General features: G+C 50.9%; 1 protein-coding gene across 1 annotated transcript in view; it reads left to right on the forward strand.

Moving 5' to 3' along the window:
* The first annotated feature begins 512 nt into the window (after nt 1-512).
* The window catches only part of CDH23 (cadherin-related 23), a 30,918-nt gene continuing 14,865 nt past the window's right edge, over nt 513-16,565 (forward strand). The window contains exons 1-15 of the mRNA XM_009070739.1: nt 513-644; nt 1,157-1,221; nt 1,779-2,016; nt 2,568-2,673; nt 3,061-3,188; nt 6,345-6,417; nt 6,674-6,790; nt 7,155-7,267; nt 8,697-8,804; nt 10,019-10,208; nt 11,044-11,189; nt 11,435-11,654; nt 12,584-12,736; nt 13,855-13,968; nt 15,184-15,332. Of these exons, the coding sequence (XP_009068987.1) occupies nt 513-644; nt 1,157-1,221; nt 1,779-2,016; nt 2,568-2,673; nt 3,061-3,188; nt 6,345-6,417; nt 6,674-6,790; nt 7,155-7,267; nt 8,697-8,804; nt 10,019-10,208; nt 11,044-11,189; nt 11,435-11,654; nt 12,584-12,736; nt 13,855-13,968; nt 15,184-15,332 (2,052 nt within the window). The remainder of the gene's footprint in view (nt 645-1,156; nt 1,222-1,778; nt 2,017-2,567; nt 2,674-3,060; nt 3,189-6,344; nt 6,418-6,673; nt 6,791-7,154; nt 7,268-8,696; nt 8,805-10,018; nt 10,209-11,043; nt 11,190-11,434; nt 11,655-12,583; nt 12,737-13,854; nt 13,969-15,183; nt 15,333-16,565) is intronic.

Genomic DNA, 16,565 nt, shown 5'->3' on the forward strand with positions numbered 1-16,565 from the left:
CATTTGGGAAGAAAAAATTAAATAATCCTGTCTGGGTTTTGTGCCTTTTCTCTCTGCCATTCCATGGTGTGGCAGGTAAGCAGCACATGGGGATAAAGCTGTGCTCAAGTTCCTACTCTGCTGTCAAGGGTAATCAAGGCCATCAGTAAATCAGGAAGGTTTCAGGAACAGGCTGTGTTCTGTGCCACTCTTAAAATACAGCCTTTTGCCAGTATCTGGACATAAAATGTGTCTTTGACCCTGCTTTTTCACAGACCTGTTGGTCTCTAAGTAATCCAGACAGGACTCAATTTAGAAAATATACTGGGTGAGAAAAAGGATATTTTGGGGCTTGTATTCCACTTCCCTCCCCTAAAAATAAAAATTTCTGCTTTTTCCTGCTGCCACTCATGCATATTTTATATATTCATTAGAGCAAAGACTTTAAAACAAGCATAAATCTTGCCTTGCTCATGCAGAGTTGACACATTGAGTTCCACACACCTTCCTCAGAAGGTGCTGCTTGCTTAGCCATGACCAGTCTGCTCCAGTTCCACGGCTACTCAGGGAGCATCTGCATCCTGTGGCTTCCCAAGCTGCATCGCTCCATCCCTGGGCATGCAGCAGACTGCATCCCTGAAAGGGGTGTCCTTGTGGAAATCAAGGTTGGAATCCCTTTCCTTGCTTTTCCAGGTCTGTATTTTAGCCTGGACAGCTTCAAAACTCCCTTTTGAAGCAGGATAGGTTTTTATTCCTCTCCCCATGGCCTCAGGGCATGCTGCCAGCCGGGAATGCACAGGGAAGGGTATGAGCTGTGCGTGTGGGGTTCCAACGTTTTGTCTTCCCTGGGACAGGATGGGTGGCCCTCAAGAATTATCCATGGAGACCTTTATTTCACATGTGCTTCTCAGTTTAGCTTAGGGTGTCAGGAAAAGTAAGTACATATAACGTTTCCCACTGTCAAAGGATTTGGGAGCAGTGCTAAGATGTTGATGGAGGGCTGTTAGCTGGAGCAGGATGGGAGTCAGGAATGAGCAGGATAACCCAGGGGAGTGCAGACAGCCTCAGCCCTGCAGCTTGTGGGGGATAAATGGTAGCACACAAGGTCTGCACTGATGTGTGTAATGCAATATTTCCATAAATACTTTCATTTATTAATTAAATTTTATTTTTCCAGGCAACTGACAATGACGTGGGCACCTTTGGGGAAGTCAATTATTTTTTCACTGATGACCCTGACCAGTAAGTGTGACTGAACCACCATGACTTCAGTCCTCCAAAATCCTCTTCTTACCTTACTAAGAAGTCATGGGGCAATTAAGGGCATTACTTATGTCCTACCTGTGAAATGCGCTATGAAATCCCCTCTATGCTGTCTCCCAGAGGGATGAGTTAACTTCAGCACATGCCTGATGCTCAGAATGTGTAATTGCTTTGCTAAATTGGGACCTACAGGCACCAGCACTGCTTGGGCCTGATAAATGCATTTGCCAACAAGTTGCTGGCCCTGGACCATCGCCTGTGACCCAGTCAGGGTGGGTGATTGGGGGAGGCATGTGGGCTGCAGAACAGATTTGGTGGCCTGTGCACCCATTTTCTCTGCTTGTAGAGCAGCACTGAGGGTTTCTCCATGCTCAGCTGTGCTGAGCTCTTGAAGATGTTCTGGGACCTAATATCCCTCAGAAGAAAGCCATGTACTTCACCCACCACCATGCTAGCTGTCAAGCTGCTGCTACCTCACCTTTCTGTCCCCAGCATGTGGTCACCAGGACTTTCTCCCTCCTTTCCTGTCCCCTCAGTTTCTCCCTGGACAAGGACACAGGTGTAATCCTCCTGACGGCTCGGCTGGACTTTGAGATCACACAGCGCTATACCCTGACCGTCATTGCCCGGGATGGTGGTGGGGAGGAGACAACGGGGCGCGTCAGGATCAATGTCCTCGATGTCAATGACAATGTCCCCACCTTCCAGAAGGAGGCATATGTGGGAGCCCTGCGGGAGAATGAGCCCTCTGTCAGCCAGGTGGTCCGGCTCCGGGTGAGGGACTGGAGCAGCTCCTCCTCTTGGGATGCACAGTGGGGTGATGGAAGTGGGTTAGAATCATAGAATGGATTAGGTTGGAAGAGACCTTAAAGCTCATCCAGTTCCAAACCCCCTGCCATGGGCAGGGACACCTTCCACTCGCCCAGGTTGCTTCAAGCCCCATCCAACCTGGCCTGGGACACTCCCAGGGATGGAGCAGCCACAGCTGCTCTGGGCAACTGTGCCAGTACCTCAGCACCCTCACAGAGAAGAATTTCCTCCTAAAATCTAATCTAAACCTCCCTCTGACAGTTTTAAATGATCAGTGCCTGTGATGGGTCCAACACAGCAGGTCCCAACAACTGGCTTCCTTCTGGAATGAGAAAAGCAGGAGAGAGGAGGATGGTTTACACATCCCCTTGGGGTGCCTAATGGGCACATCTTCCTCCATCACTTTTTCACTCTCCTTAGGCCCAGCCTGCGCATCCCTATCCCCTTGGCTCTCTCCTGTTGCATGTCTCTGTCACAGGTCCTGTGCTCACGTACTCCCTCTGCTCACACCCTAGGCAACCGATGAGGATTCCCCTCCAAACAACCACATCACATACAGCATTGTGTATGCATCTGCTTTCCGTGAATACTTTGACATCAGAGTGTCAGAAGGCTATGGAGGTAAGTGCCAGTCCCAGCACCACAGTGCAACTGATAAGCAGCAGCATCTCAGGCTGCACTCACAGCTTGGCAAGAAGTTATGTCAGCAGTCTTTAGGAAGCTGCTCTGGCAGCTCCTCTGCTTGTCATAACCTCACCTGCACCACGATCCCTTGCAGGAGGACTTGAGCCGAGCCACTGCAGAGCTGTGTTTCCGCATGTGTACAGCTCACTCTGCGTTATACCAGTGCAAGGAGCTCAGTAACACCCAGTGCTCATGTTTTTGGGGTATTGCCCCCTCAAGCAGCCACTGTTTGCCCTGGGGAAGTGGTGTGGACCGGCCACCCCCTGAGTGTGCTCACTGTACTGCATGAATGCCCCCCTGACAGCCCCCTTTGCATCCTTCTAGTGATCAGCGTGAACCATCCCCTTGACTATGAGCAGCTGGACAATGGGGTCATCTACCTGACTGTGATGGCCAAGGATGCTGGCAACCCTCCACTCAACAGCACTGTCCCTGTCACCATCGAGGTGTTTGTAAGTACAGCACCCCACATTCCTCTCATGCAATTGCTCCGTAGCAGTGCCACTAATTCATCAATAACCCAACAAGATATCCTACCCCATGCATGTGTATGCTTGGATTGTGATTACATGTGTCTCATATATGTGTCATATATGTCTCATGTACCTATGCGTCATATGTACGGGTTAAAGAAATGTAGTCCCTGACATCTGGGAAGGTCTGAGGGACAGAGGGTGACTGAGTGTCTCTGAGGGATGTCACCATGGGCAACTGCAAATGGGCTGTCCTGACCCTGTGCACCTCCTTGTTCTCCTTGTCTGTGCGGGATGCACAGGGAAGCCACTGAAGTAAGCTGGTAGGAGCCACAGCTAAGCACAGGCTGAGGAGCAAAGCCAAGAACAGGTTGGAAAACTACCCTCTGGAAGAGGGGTTGCTGCTGGGAGAGGCAAAGCATCGCAGCGTTCCTTGGGAAGATTAGCTGTGAGTGTCACTTTGAGGCACATTGTGGTTTGAGGATGTCTGGAGGGTGGTATCAGTGATGGAGACAGTTTGGTTGATAATCTATCAGTCTCGCAGTGATGGGATCTACACTGGGCTGGCAGCAGCGTTGGTCTGGGAAGGTGAAGGAGATAAAGCCATTGATGCTGTAGAATGGGAATGAAGTCCCATGAACATGTCTCTCCTCCAGCTCCCTCACTGTGCTCAGGTGAGGGGGAACAAGGCAGTGCCAGGGGGGTTAGTGGTGGTTAAATACATCCTTTCCATGCTGTGCTTTAGACAGCATAAACACCTCTTACTAAAGACCACACTTCAGTGGGTCATCTCCCCGGGCTGAGTCTGTACGCTGGTGGGGTTTAAGTGGCTGTCCCTTTTCCCATTCTCAACCAAAGAGAATTTTTCTCAACTGTAAAAAGAAAAGGGAAAAAAAGTGCCAGAAAATAGGAAGAAAATGAGAGGGAAGCATTTCTCGATGGCACTTGAGGAACAAGAGCCGTGAAAAGGCAGAATGAGAGCTAGTGTGGAGGGAGGTAAATTTTTTTCATCCTTTGGTTGTTGGTTTTTAATAAAGAAGTCAAACTCGCCTTGTAGATTTCCCATTAGGGGACAATACGCTTTTGTAGAGGGAGTCGCCGAGTCAGAACTAATAGTGCGGCCGCGCCAGGATCCCGGGAAATATCACCGCTAATAAGTTTCTGCCTCACTCCCTGCCACTGACGCCCTGCTCGGAGCAATGAGCCAGTGACTTACAGCATGCCTGTGTCTGGAGGAAAGGAGTTGTGTGCTTAGTGTGAGTGTTTGCAATTCTCAGCATCCTTAGAGATGGCATGGAGTGCTAGGACAAGAGGGAGGGGCTTCAAACTGGAAGAGAGGGGGGGTTTAGATTAGATCTTAGGAGGAAATTCTTCTCTGTGAGGGTGCTGAGGCACAGGTTGCCCAGAGGAGCTGTGGCTGCCCCATATCTGGAAGTGTTCAAGTCCAGTTTGGATGGGGCTGGGAGCAGCCTGGGCTAGTGGAAGGTGTCCCTGCCCATGGCAGACGGTTGGAACTGGCTGATGTTGAAGGTCCCTTCCACCCTAATCCATTCTGTGATTCCATGATATGATGGCTGTCTGAGGGTGAAGGTATAGGGAGGAAGGCTGAGGGTCAGGAAAATATGGGAAGCTTTTTTTAGCTGGTTAGGTGGACAGCTTCTGTAGGAGTGGAAGAATGCTGGGTTCTGCCTAGCATCACTGCGAGTGCCAGTGGGGACCTTTGGAATTCATGTTGCTGAAGTGGGAAATGTCCTTTTCAAGTAGAAGGCAGGTGCATGCCAACTCCAGCCAGATGGAGAGCCAGCCAGAAGCAAGCCCTGCCTCCCTGGGAGTGGGTTTGCTGGGCCACGGCAGTCCTGAGCATGGCCTGATGATCTCAGGAATGCTAACAGCATGGCATGGCGTCTGCTCTGGCTTCTGTCCATCCAGCCTGGACTGCAGCACAGCTCACTCAGGTCCAGCTGCAGGTGGCATGTGGATGCATGCTCAGCTTCTCCATTTCCTTTACCTTTAACATGCCCAGACCTCCTGGGTTTGGCCCTGGATGACCCCCACCCATCTCTGCGAGGAGGAGGAGGGATGTTGGGGACAGCACCCGGGCAGCCGGCAATTTCCTCATTAGCCTTAGAAGAGGCACAATGAAAGCTGAGTGATGCAAAGGCTGATTAAAGACCACCTGCTTCCAGCAACGAGAGCAGAGGATGGCAATTTAATTGCAGTACGATGGGCATCGTTGGCACGTGAAATTGCCTCAAATATCAAGTTTGGTGGCAGCAGGAGCAGCTGAGCCTGCAGGTCCATCAGTGGTCTCCAGGTAGAAATCGTCTCCAGAGCAGCCCCAGGGAAATGGTGATGTCCATAACAGTGTTTTAATGTCCTGGCAGCTCTGTCCTTCCCTCTGTAGGCAGTTGGGTTTGGTTCATTTAAGGCAGATTCTTAACAGTGTTTAAACAGCATTTAAAGCCCCCCAGGGGGAGATTTAAGCTGGTCCAAAATCTGTTTTGAGGGATGTTTTGAGCAGTTGCTCCTGCCTGGTTTCTCCAGGCTGGCCGTAGTCACTGGCAGAGACAGGCTTGGAGAGAGCGCATCGGTATGCAAACCCGCTCCTGCTCTGAAAACACTGCCTCTCTGAAAACACTCACAGCATTCCTCCTCTTAAAGAAAGGCATCCAAAGCTCAGCATCTCCTCAGGCCAGTCCAGTTTGCCTCATGGCCTCGTGGCCAGGGTGGCCTGGAGCCCTAAGCCACCTGTGTGCTGCTTGGAGCAGGAGGAGTGGGTCTGCTGCTGTGCTTGCCACAGTGTCTGAGCCTTCCCAGGGATGGTGGTGGAGGCAGGAGCAGCTCAGAGGATGCTCACCTGTCAGCAGTGGTGGTTCCTCAGTCCTGTGCCCAGGGTGCTGGGTGATGGGGTAGTCAGTATCATCCCCACTGCACAGCTTAGCAAAGTCACTGACAATCATCTTGCCACAGCCTCAGCTGCCTCCACAGTGAAACTTTGTGCTCAGCCCCCAGTGGCTCAACCCCAAGGCCACCTTGAGATGCAGTCGGCCAGGAGCATCCCCTAGAAGACTTTTGCAGCTGCTTGACCATTTTGCCTTTTTCCCAACCAGTCTCTCGACCTTCTCTTTGCTTCAGGATGAAAATGACAACCCCCCCACGTTCAGCAAACCCTCCTATGTGATAACCATCATGGAGGACATTATGGCAGGTACGGGCCACAGCCCTGCTCCTTCTCCAGGCTTGCAGAAGGGCCCTGGGTGTCTTACAGCCACAATGGGGCAGGTGATGCCTTTTTTGGGAGGTAAAACCAGAGACCTGGTAAACAGTCATAGCTGTGAGATCTTGCAGCTTGGCCCTCTGCATGCAGAAGAGGGGACCCCTTGGCTGGGTGACCTGCAGGAGCAGTGTTGGGGGACAGGGCAGCTCTGGGCTTGTTCCCACCCCTCATTTCTGCCTCCCTCAAGGAGCCACAGTGCTGTTTCTCAATGCCACGGACCTGGATCGGTCCAGGGAATATGGGCAGGAGTCGATTATCTACTCCCTGGAGGGCTCCTCACATTTTCGGATCAATGCTCGCTCTGGTAAGCCTCTGTTTGTGCTCTCCCCTTTTCCTTTTCTTTCTCTCTTTCATCCTCACTCCTTCCCTCACCCTTTCCTTCCTCTCCTCCAATCAGCCTGCTTAGGAGACCTACGATTTAAGGGATTCATCAGATTTCAGACACCACCACTTGCTTGGTCATTGTGAGAGCTTCAGCAGAGGCATCCATGGAAGTTCAGCTCCTAGTGGGAGTGACACCTAAGGAAAAGCTTGAGTGTGAGGGTTTCTGTTAGCTATGGAACTGCCAGGGTCCATCTGTTTGGAACAGAAGAAAGAGCCCAGTTGTGGAGGATCCTGACCCGGGTTTTGAGTTTCTTTTTTAACCTTGCCATCTCCTGTGACTGCAGGAGAAATCACAACAACCTCTTTGCTGGACCGGGAGGCCAAGTCTGAGTACATCCTCATTGTCCGGGCGGTGGATGGAGGTGTGGGCCACCATCAGAAGACAGGCATTGCTATGGTGAGTGTGGGAAGGAGTGTTTCCTGTCTCCTCGAGCCACTGTTGCCCACCTGGGGCTGGGATTATGGAGGGCTGTGGTGTTTTTAATTGTCACTCCTGCTGAGGGCTATCAGAAGATGTGTGATCCACATAGCAGACTAGAAGCTCCCTATGGAGCCTCCCAGAGACATGTGACGGCACTGGCCTGGGCCTGTGGAATGCTGAGTTCCCTTTGAGACTCTGGATAAGATTGTGTTCTCCTAATAGCTTTGTTGAAGGGCAAAGCAAGGGGGAAAAATGCCATGTGGTTCCTAAGAAGTTAAAGAATATTAAAACTTGGTGAGATGAGGTCAGCTGAGTAAGTTTGTCTGCTGCCATTAGCAGGGATAAACACCTGAAACTCAAAATAATAATTTTTGACCGGGAATAAGGGTTCATTCAGGGGCTTTGCAAGGTCTCTGGGTGATGGACCAGTGCCTGGGGTGCTTGGAGTAGAGGCAGGTCAGCAACCTTCCCCAGGGACCACTGCAGTGCCTTGGCTTGTTCCTGGAGACTCTGGTGTGCAGACTCGCATCTTCTACCACGGGGTGGCACCAGCAGCTCAGCCTGGTGTGACAGCAGGACACAGTGACTTGGGAGCCAAGGGCCCAGGAGAAGCTCCACTGAGACCCCCTGCTCAGGGGTGGCGGTTGCTGGTGGCTCCCCTCTGCCCCACTCCCCTTCAGCTGCAGCTCTTCCCTCAGACATCTTTATAGCCTCACAGACTGGGTTGAAATGAGTAATCCAGGGAGGTGAGAGACTCTCAGGCAGCAGGATGTATCCCACAGGTTCACTACTGTCACTTAGATGCCATTTCTCACACTGAGAATGAAGACAGGTAACACTTCAGGGCACCATCCTCAGCTGTGCTCTCTACTCTTTGCACCTCCCACCCCCTGTTACTGTACCTTCTCCTGATGTCTCATTTATTCTTTTTGTTTCTTGCTTTTTACCAGTCACTCAGGTTTTTTCTTCCTTTCCTGCCACATTCCCACTGCATCCTCTCCCCCACGGATTTGCCTCCCTCTCCCAGTGAAGTAGCTGCTTGAAAACATAGCTTGTGCCCCTTCAGTTGTTTTTAACTGTGAGATAATAAATACATGTGAGCTAAACCCAGAATGGATATGCCAAGGAGACTTGGCTGTGAAGATGCAGGATGTGGGTTTTCCCTCCGGAGGGTGAACACAGAATCACAGAATCATAGAACAATTTAGGTTGGAAAAGACCTCTAAGACTGAGTTCAACCCCTAACCCATGTCCCCAAGTGCCATATCTATATGGCTTTTAAATCCCCCCAAGTATGGTGATTTCCAGTGCCTGAAACATGTGTTGGGTACATCCAGGGGACATGCCATGCTGCCACAGGAAGCTGCACCTCTGGATGCAGTGTTGCTTCCTTGCTCTCTCACAGGTGAACATCACGCTGCTGGACATCAATGACAACTATCCCACCTGGAAAGATGAGCCATACTTCATTAACCTGGTGGAAATGACACCCCCCAACACAGACGTCACCACGGTACGTATGAGGGAAGGTGTCTACTACTCTAAAAGCCTGTTATGTTCACCTGATGAGTTTGTCACCCGCTTGGCTGGAGCAGGAGTCACCTCCAAACTGGTGTCACGTCCAAACCTGTGTCACCTTCAGTCCAACACCATCTTGGAGAATTGCATTGAAAGCTTACTCCTGATCCCCCCACTGCTGCCCATCCCTTGTGTTTCTCGTCCCTGCTGTGATATTTTTTTCCTTTCCAAATTGGGTGGATTTTGGCCAAATTCTCCTTTTCTTAGCCTCTCCTGCGACCTCCTTCAAGGACCTCTCTGAAAGATTTTGATTTACAGCCTTTCAAGTCCCTCTGGTGAAATAAAAGAGAAGGAGAGGGGGAGGCTACTCCATCATGCCGAGAGAAAAATGACGGGCATGAAACAGAAAATAGATGAGGGAAAAGTGAAGAGAATCCACAAAATCATATAAGGAGGAAGGCAGCAAAAAAAATAGTCTTTTTTTTTTCTGTGAGGAAGAAAGGTCTGGCAGCACTGACTGGGCCAGAGCACAGTGGTTTTCTCTCCTCCACACAGCACTAGCCCTGCTGCTCGGTGCCAGCTTGAAGTCATCTTGCCTATGACATCCCAGTTAGTTGCTGGGAAAATAATTATTGTGTCACCAGTCCGATGTAAATTCAGCTGCAGGACAAGCAGCAGGAGCTGGGGAAGTTATGAGTGCAGTGAAATTGGGGATTTTTTAATGTAAATGCCCCCTGTAATTAAAAACGTCACAGGGAGAACAATAAAGCACAAAATGTCTGGTGTGGAGGAGAACTCCACTAAGGAATTATTTCCAGCATTCCTGATGAGACAGCACAAGTTCCTCAGCATGCCTCTTTGTCCCGTTTGTTTTATTTTTCTGAAGGCTCTTTGTTTTTATCTGGTTTTATTTAAAAAGGAGGAAAACGAGTTTGATCGCTGCATGCTCATGTCTCTCTTGCCATGCCATTACCTACTGGGCTCTCAGGCCAGTTTTGGGGAGATTTAACACCACAGCAGAGGTCCCGAGGGTACAAAATCTCTGCAAATATCATGAAAATATACAGCTGGATGGAGGAAGGAGAGCTTGCTGCTGCTGGTGCAAGGAAGCCTCTCACATGGGCTCAGCCGTGTTGATGGACACTGGCGAATCTACATGGGAGCTCACCCACCACTCTGCTTTAATTTTTGGCTGTGTCTCTGTGGCAGGTGGTAGCTGTGGACCCAGACCTGGGGGAAAATGGCACAGTGGTGTACAGCATCCGACCCCCCAACAAGTTCTACAGCATCAACAGCACCACAGGCAAGATCCGCACCACTGGTGTGCTGCTGGACCGGGAGAACCCCAATGCCCAGGAGGCCGAGCTCATGCGGAAGATTGTGGTCTCTGTCACAGACTGTAAGCTCCACGTCCATCCCATAATGGTCTCTTCTGACCCTCTGCTCTCCCTCACAGATTGTTTACACGTGCTGTTGAATTTTCCAGCCTGATTTTGCCTTTATAACAAAGCCTCATTTTTCCCCTGTTTTGAGCATAAGTGGCAAAGATGTATTTGAGGTAAAAAAATGAGAGTGTGTTAAAACCTGCTGTTAAAACAAACCAGAAACCTTCAAAATGTGAGCATAGTCACTTATGTAGCAGCCTTGACAATGAGCCTGAGAGGCTGGAGCTCTCCGTCCCCTCAGCCTGGCTCCATCAGTATCTGGGAAAGTCAACTGGACAGGTGAGGGGAAAAGAGCTAATGTATTTTTCTCCAAAAATAGTACATTAGGGAAACTTTCCTTAGGAAAAAAGATAAAGATCTGAAGATAATTTTCTGTTTTCAGATAGTAGTAGGACAAAGGGGGAAGGTTTTAAACTGAAAGAGGAGAGATTTAGATTAGATGTTAGGAGGAAATTCTTTACTCAGAGGGGGGTGGAACAAGTTGCCCAGAGGAGCTGTGGCTGCTCCATCCCTGGAAGTGTTCAAGGCCAGACTGGATGGGGCTCTGAGCAACCTGTTCTAGTGGAAGGTGTCCCTGCCCATGGCAGGGGGTTGGAACTAGATGGTCTTGAAGGCCCCTTCCAACCCAGGACATTCTATGATTCTATCCATGACCAATCACCCATGACAATTCAGGGGCAACCCTATCCTGCTCTACTGTCTGCATAGAGAGTGAGGGCTCCTTTTTAGGGGAAAGGGATGAAAACAGCTTGAATGTTAACCTTGAGACCCCACCATTGACTTCTGCAGGTGGGAGGCCACCCCTGAGAGCTACCAGCAGTGCCACAGTTTTTGTCAACCTGCTGGACCTGAATGACAATGACCCCACTTTCCAAAACCTGCCCTTTGTTGCTGAGATCTCTGAGGGTCTTCCCGCAGGCTCCTCTGTCTTCCAGGTGAGTGTGTTCCATTGCTGCCATGACCTGTGCTGGGAGCTGCTGCAATCACTGCCATTGCTTCTGGAAAGCAGGCTAGCAATACATCCTTTCCATCTTCTCCATTCTCTTCGTCTCCTTCATCTTCTCCATCCTCTAGCAGTGCAACTGGGAGGATGCAGTAGAGGTTGTGCATCCCGCCCCATGTGCTTTGGAGATGATTCGGCTCCCCCATGCTCACCTTTTCCTTCTGCTTTTCCCACCAGGTAGTGGCCATCGACCTGGACGAGGGTCCGAATGGGCAGGTGACATATCGCATGCAAGTGGGGATGCCCCGCATGGATTTTGTCATCAACAGCACCAGTGGCCTTGTCACCTCCACCATTGTGCTGGACAGGGAGACGATTGCTGAGTACTACCTGCGGGTGGTGGCCAGTGACGCTGGCACGCCCTCCAGGAGCTCCACCAGCACGCTGACTGTCAAAGGTGAGTGCACCAAGACCCCTCCAAGACATGTCCAGATGCAGAGGCCACTCTGGTCCCAAAAATCAGTGACAAGGACACATCACTGAAGGAAATATGGTTTATATAGGAGACACTCTGAAGAATCAGATGGATATATGATCTGAAAACAGAATCATGTCTGGGTTTGTGTACGACAGGATATAGGGAGGGCAGCCCATCACAGTGCCATCCCTACAGGCTTCATGTCTGCTATTAGCATAGTGCAGAGATAGGGAAAACATGGTGTTTCTGGCAGGGCCCCCAAATTCTCTATCATTTTTAATCCATTCCTCATCTCCAGTGTTTCTTTTTCTTTCGGCCTGCCTTTTGCTTCAGCATGTGATTCCCATCAGCTGCATGCCTGGACAGCCCACGCAACCCCTATTCAGAGCTGGACCCTTATTGGCTGTCTTTAATTTAATGCATTGCTATTTGCTGGCTTCATGCAGCCCTAGGGCTAAGGATAAGTATCATCTGGAAATAAATTGACCCTGGATCATTCTTGGACCTGCATTTGGAAAAGAAGTTCCTGGTCCTGTACTTCTGGAGCTCTCTGCCATACACCAGGAAATACTGAGCTTATATTTAAGCCCCAGATTTTCCTTCAAATGAGGATGGAAGCCGGTTTGGTGCAAATAGTAACTTGAATTACAGTGATGTAAGGATTTTTGGATTTGAGGAGAGTGATCTGTATGTGTCAGAGGCAACCAAATACAGCCTGAAGCTTGAGGACCAGTCCTTACAGCCACTTGATATGCACCCCCAGTGCACAAATGGTAGGGACAGTCGGGCAGAGCATTCCCTGGGATGCTCAGAGGCAGGAGGCTTGGGAGTCCAGCAGACATCAACCTGACATCTGCAGGAGGGGCATCCCGGGGGGGAGGGCACTCAGCTCTGCTCCTCTTTTTCAGTTCTGGACGTGAACGACGAGAACCCAACATTCTTCCCAGCTATCTACAACGTGTCGCTGCCCGAAGATGTGCCCCGGGATTTCAAAGTGGTCCGGCTCAACTGCACAGATGCTGATATTGGGCTGAACGCTGAGCTAAGCTACTTCATCACAGGTGTGAACTGCATGCACAACAGGAGCTTTGGTTGCAGAAAGGCACAGGCTGCCCCAGACCTTGGCCAGGGTGTTCTGCACTTCAGTGCTGCCTTTTCCAGCCCCTTCAAACCTTGTCCAGCATCGCCCTCTGCTGAACAGCCCCGCTTGGCTCCCTACCGTGCTGACCATTCCACTGTGCCCTGCCTGGAGGGAACCGCAGGCCCCCAACTTCCCTGGGATGCAGCCAGGAAAAGCATGAGGATGGGCAGAACACAGCTGGGGAGCAAGGGCTGGGGTGGCATTCATGTGTGTTTATGGCTGGAAGGCAGGAATGGGATTTTAGGGCATTTTGTAGCTCTGGGCACAGGTGGGGTGGGGTGAGCAAAGGGCAGGTGGGCTGTGATGTCACCAGGGCAGCGCCCAGCTTGCACCACAGCTGCAGCGCCTGCAGCAGGAAGCTGGGGAACCCCCGACCACACTTTGACTTGCAAACTGCAGATGTGGCATTGAGCCCTCAGGGAGAGGTTAAAAACAGAAGTGTCACCGGAGAGTCACTTTTCTCACAATAGAGGCTGGTGGCTCATGTCACAGTCCCTCCAGCCTCCCACACAGGTGAAACAGTGTGTGTTGTCCCACAGGTACCACAGCTCACATGCAAAGTTAACCCAGTTTGATTCCAAAGCATCCAGGAAATGATCTGGCTCTTATATGATTCAGCTTTTCCTATGGCCATCCTGCACTGTGTGGCTGGCACGGCATTTGTTGAGGCAGAGGGAAGGTGTTTTGCCCACTTTAGCTGCAGAAAAGCTTTGCCATGGCTGGGCTGCCCCTGTGCCCAGGCTGCAGAATCCAAGGAAATGGCCTTAAGTTGCACCAGGGGAAGTTTACATCAGATATTAGGAAAGATTTCTTCACTGACAGGGTCGTCAAGCATTGGAACAGACTGTCCAGGGAAGTGGTGTAGTCATCATCCCTGGAGATGTTCAAGGCCAGGTTGGATGCGGCTCCAAACAACCTGGTCTGGCAGAAGGTATCCCTGCCCATGGCAGGGGTTGGAGTGAGATGCACTTCAAGGCCCCTCCCAGCTCAAAGCATTCCAGGATTCTCTGGTTCTATGGTCTATATCCTTTTCTGCAGGTGGGAACCACGATGGCAAATTCAGCGTCGGCTACAGGGATGGGGTGGTGAGGACAGTCGTGAGTCTGGACAGGGAGACTGTGGCATCATACACACTGATCCTGGAGGCCATCGGTAAGGATTTCCCACTGTTCCCTTGGCACCAGTGCCACACAGCCACATGGGGTGGCTGTGCAGGTGTCAAGCTGCCTCGAAGGTGTGTCAGAGAGGCAGCAACCTCCCAGGCACTCTATAAACCAGAGCTTGTGCTTGGTGTTAGCATTTCACAACCCACGTGAATTAATATGTCCTAGTTCCACCATGACTTTTGTACATAGCATATTCACCTCTCAGGTTTGCCTAGCCCCAGGGTTTTCCCTTTCCTCTGGGGAAGACAAGGAGCCCCCTTTCTTAAGAGGCTCCATAGTGTCCAGGGCAGTCCTTCACCCAAAAATGTCAGCACCACAGCATCGTTCCCCTAATGCCATTGGCTCTGTGGCTGTCAATTAACTCTGAGCCACCTGGCACGGGCAGAGGTCCTGTGTGCCAAACACAGCTTGGCTGTCATCCCCAGAGCTTTATAATGATGTGCCTGTTTACAGACGACTTGGATGTCCCTTTTGAAAGGAGAAATAAGTGGCCTGGTCAGAAATCTTGGGGGCACAGCATTGCAGATTACCATGGGGCCTGCAACAGGGATACTGTACTGGCTGGGCACTCAGGACCAGATCCCAAGGGGTAAAGGGTCCATTCTGCCCCTCCAGTGGCTATCAGGCTTCCTTTGTTTTCCCAGGAACCAGATCCCACAGGCTCCAGTTGGGTAGCTTTAGTGCTCACCACATCAGACGTGTTGAAAAAACCAAACCCAACTGATGCTTCCCAGTGCCTCATCCTTCCTGGCAAATCTGAGCCATGCTGCCATGTCCTTTTCTACTGAACATCAACCTGTACTGGTGCTCTTTGGCTGTGATCTGAACTGCAGCTATGGAAAGCTCATCAGACCCCTACCTGTCTTTATCTCCCAAATCTCTGGCCTCCAACAGTCCCTTCCAGCACACATCACTTAGTCCATGAAATTGCAAACTCGGTCTAATGGCCAGTTGCATTTCCAGCCTTGCCGGGCTCCATGGCAGAGCTTAGGGGTTGTTTGGCTTTTCCTTTTTCTTTCAGGATAGGATGGAAAAATAACCACCTGTGGTTCAATGTGGGATGTGGGAGCTGCAGAAAAGAGGAAGGATTTTAGTTTAGACATTTTGATCCTGTTATTTCAGCAGCAGAGGGCTGAGCACCACCTGTGCAGGGAGGAGATGGAGGTGACCAAACCTCCCCTTGCCTTTCTCTCCTGTACAGACAACGGTCCCACCGGGAACCGGCGCACTGGCACTGCCACCGTGTATGTGACGGTCCTGGATGTCAATGACAACCGACCCATCTTCCTTCAGAGCAGCTATGAAGTCAGTGTCCCTGAAGACATCCCAGCTGCCAGCAGCATAGTACAGGTATGTGGCTCTCTTCCACCAGGATCCTTGGATGGGAGGAGAGGGTTAGAGGGTCCCCCACTAACTGCTCCCTAGCACTGCCACTGTTTGCTGCAGGAGGTCCACCAGAGCAGAGATCTCCATCAGTGGTCTGTTCGCCTGGGGCAGGGTGAGATGTCTTCTTGCTCATGAGCTCCTCTGCTCTCCCTGGCTGTGAGCACTGGGGAGAAGACAGCAAAGAACAAGGGAAAATTAAGAAATTCACCCCATTTCTGCAGGGGGAGAAAGGAGAAAAGGCACACCCTATGCTGGTGAGGCCACTTTAGCTGTGTCCCTGCTTTCTCCCTCCTCCCAAAGTGGACATCTCAAGGGGATGGGAGAAGAGTGCCTGTAAAGAGATGCTCGGAGTGGCAACGAGGAAAGGAGGGAGAAAAGCATTTGGACTTTTCTTTCATTTTTGTTCCTCTTTGAGGGAGCGGTGGGCAGAGCTGAATGGCTCAGTGAGCACCAAATGAATGCAGGCATTCACACGGCCTCCGAGGCCTTCCAGCATCCCTTCAAACCCAGGGCTCTTCTGGAGCAGGCACCAAAGGCTCTTTGCAGAGAGCCCTGGGAAGGCTCCTTCTGCCTTGAATACCTCTCCCAGCACAGGGAAAGGGGCAGCTTTGTCCCTGACTGTGGTGGGCAGGATGAGTCACCCAGAGAGAAGAAAGGATCCTTTCGCCTCTTGCAACAAAGGTTTGCTGGGAGCTGTAGGTTGTGCTCGGGGCAGCTGGCCCCCAAGTGTGAGTCCTGTGGCTCCTCATCACCTGTTGTGCTGTGGCATGGTGTATGTGATGTCTCTGGGTCAGGCAGCTGCCTGCAATCCCAGGGTGGAGGTGTGCAGGAAGAGAAAAGCCTGCATGGGACTCCTAAAACTGAACCGGTTTGGAAGGTCAAAAGAGCGGAGGCAACTCAAGTCTGACTGACATCAAAATGCTTTTTCTTAGAACCAGCTTTCCAAAAGAGGGGGCTGCCCTTGGAAGTCTGTGGAATAGGAGAGGAGGTATTTGGGGGAAGTTTGTTTTCCACAGAACATCAGAGGAAAATGGAAATGAGCAATCACCTGGCTTCAATTCAATTTAATTTACACATTTAGTGCGAACCAGTTGTACAGAAGGTCTCTCCTTTCAAATGCATCCCCACATCCCAATGCAACAGGAGAGTTTCTGAATGTTTCCCCATCCCTTTCTCCCAAAGTCCAGGGCCAGAGAG

This window comes from Acanthisitta chloris, unplaced genomic scaffold (genome assembly GCF_000695815.1).
Source record: "Acanthisitta chloris isolate BGI_N310 unplaced genomic scaffold, ASM69581v1 scaffold38062, whole genome shotgun sequence".
In the NCBI taxonomy this organism is placed as follows: domain Eukaryota; kingdom Metazoa; phylum Chordata; class Aves; order Passeriformes; family Acanthisittidae; genus Acanthisitta; species Acanthisitta chloris.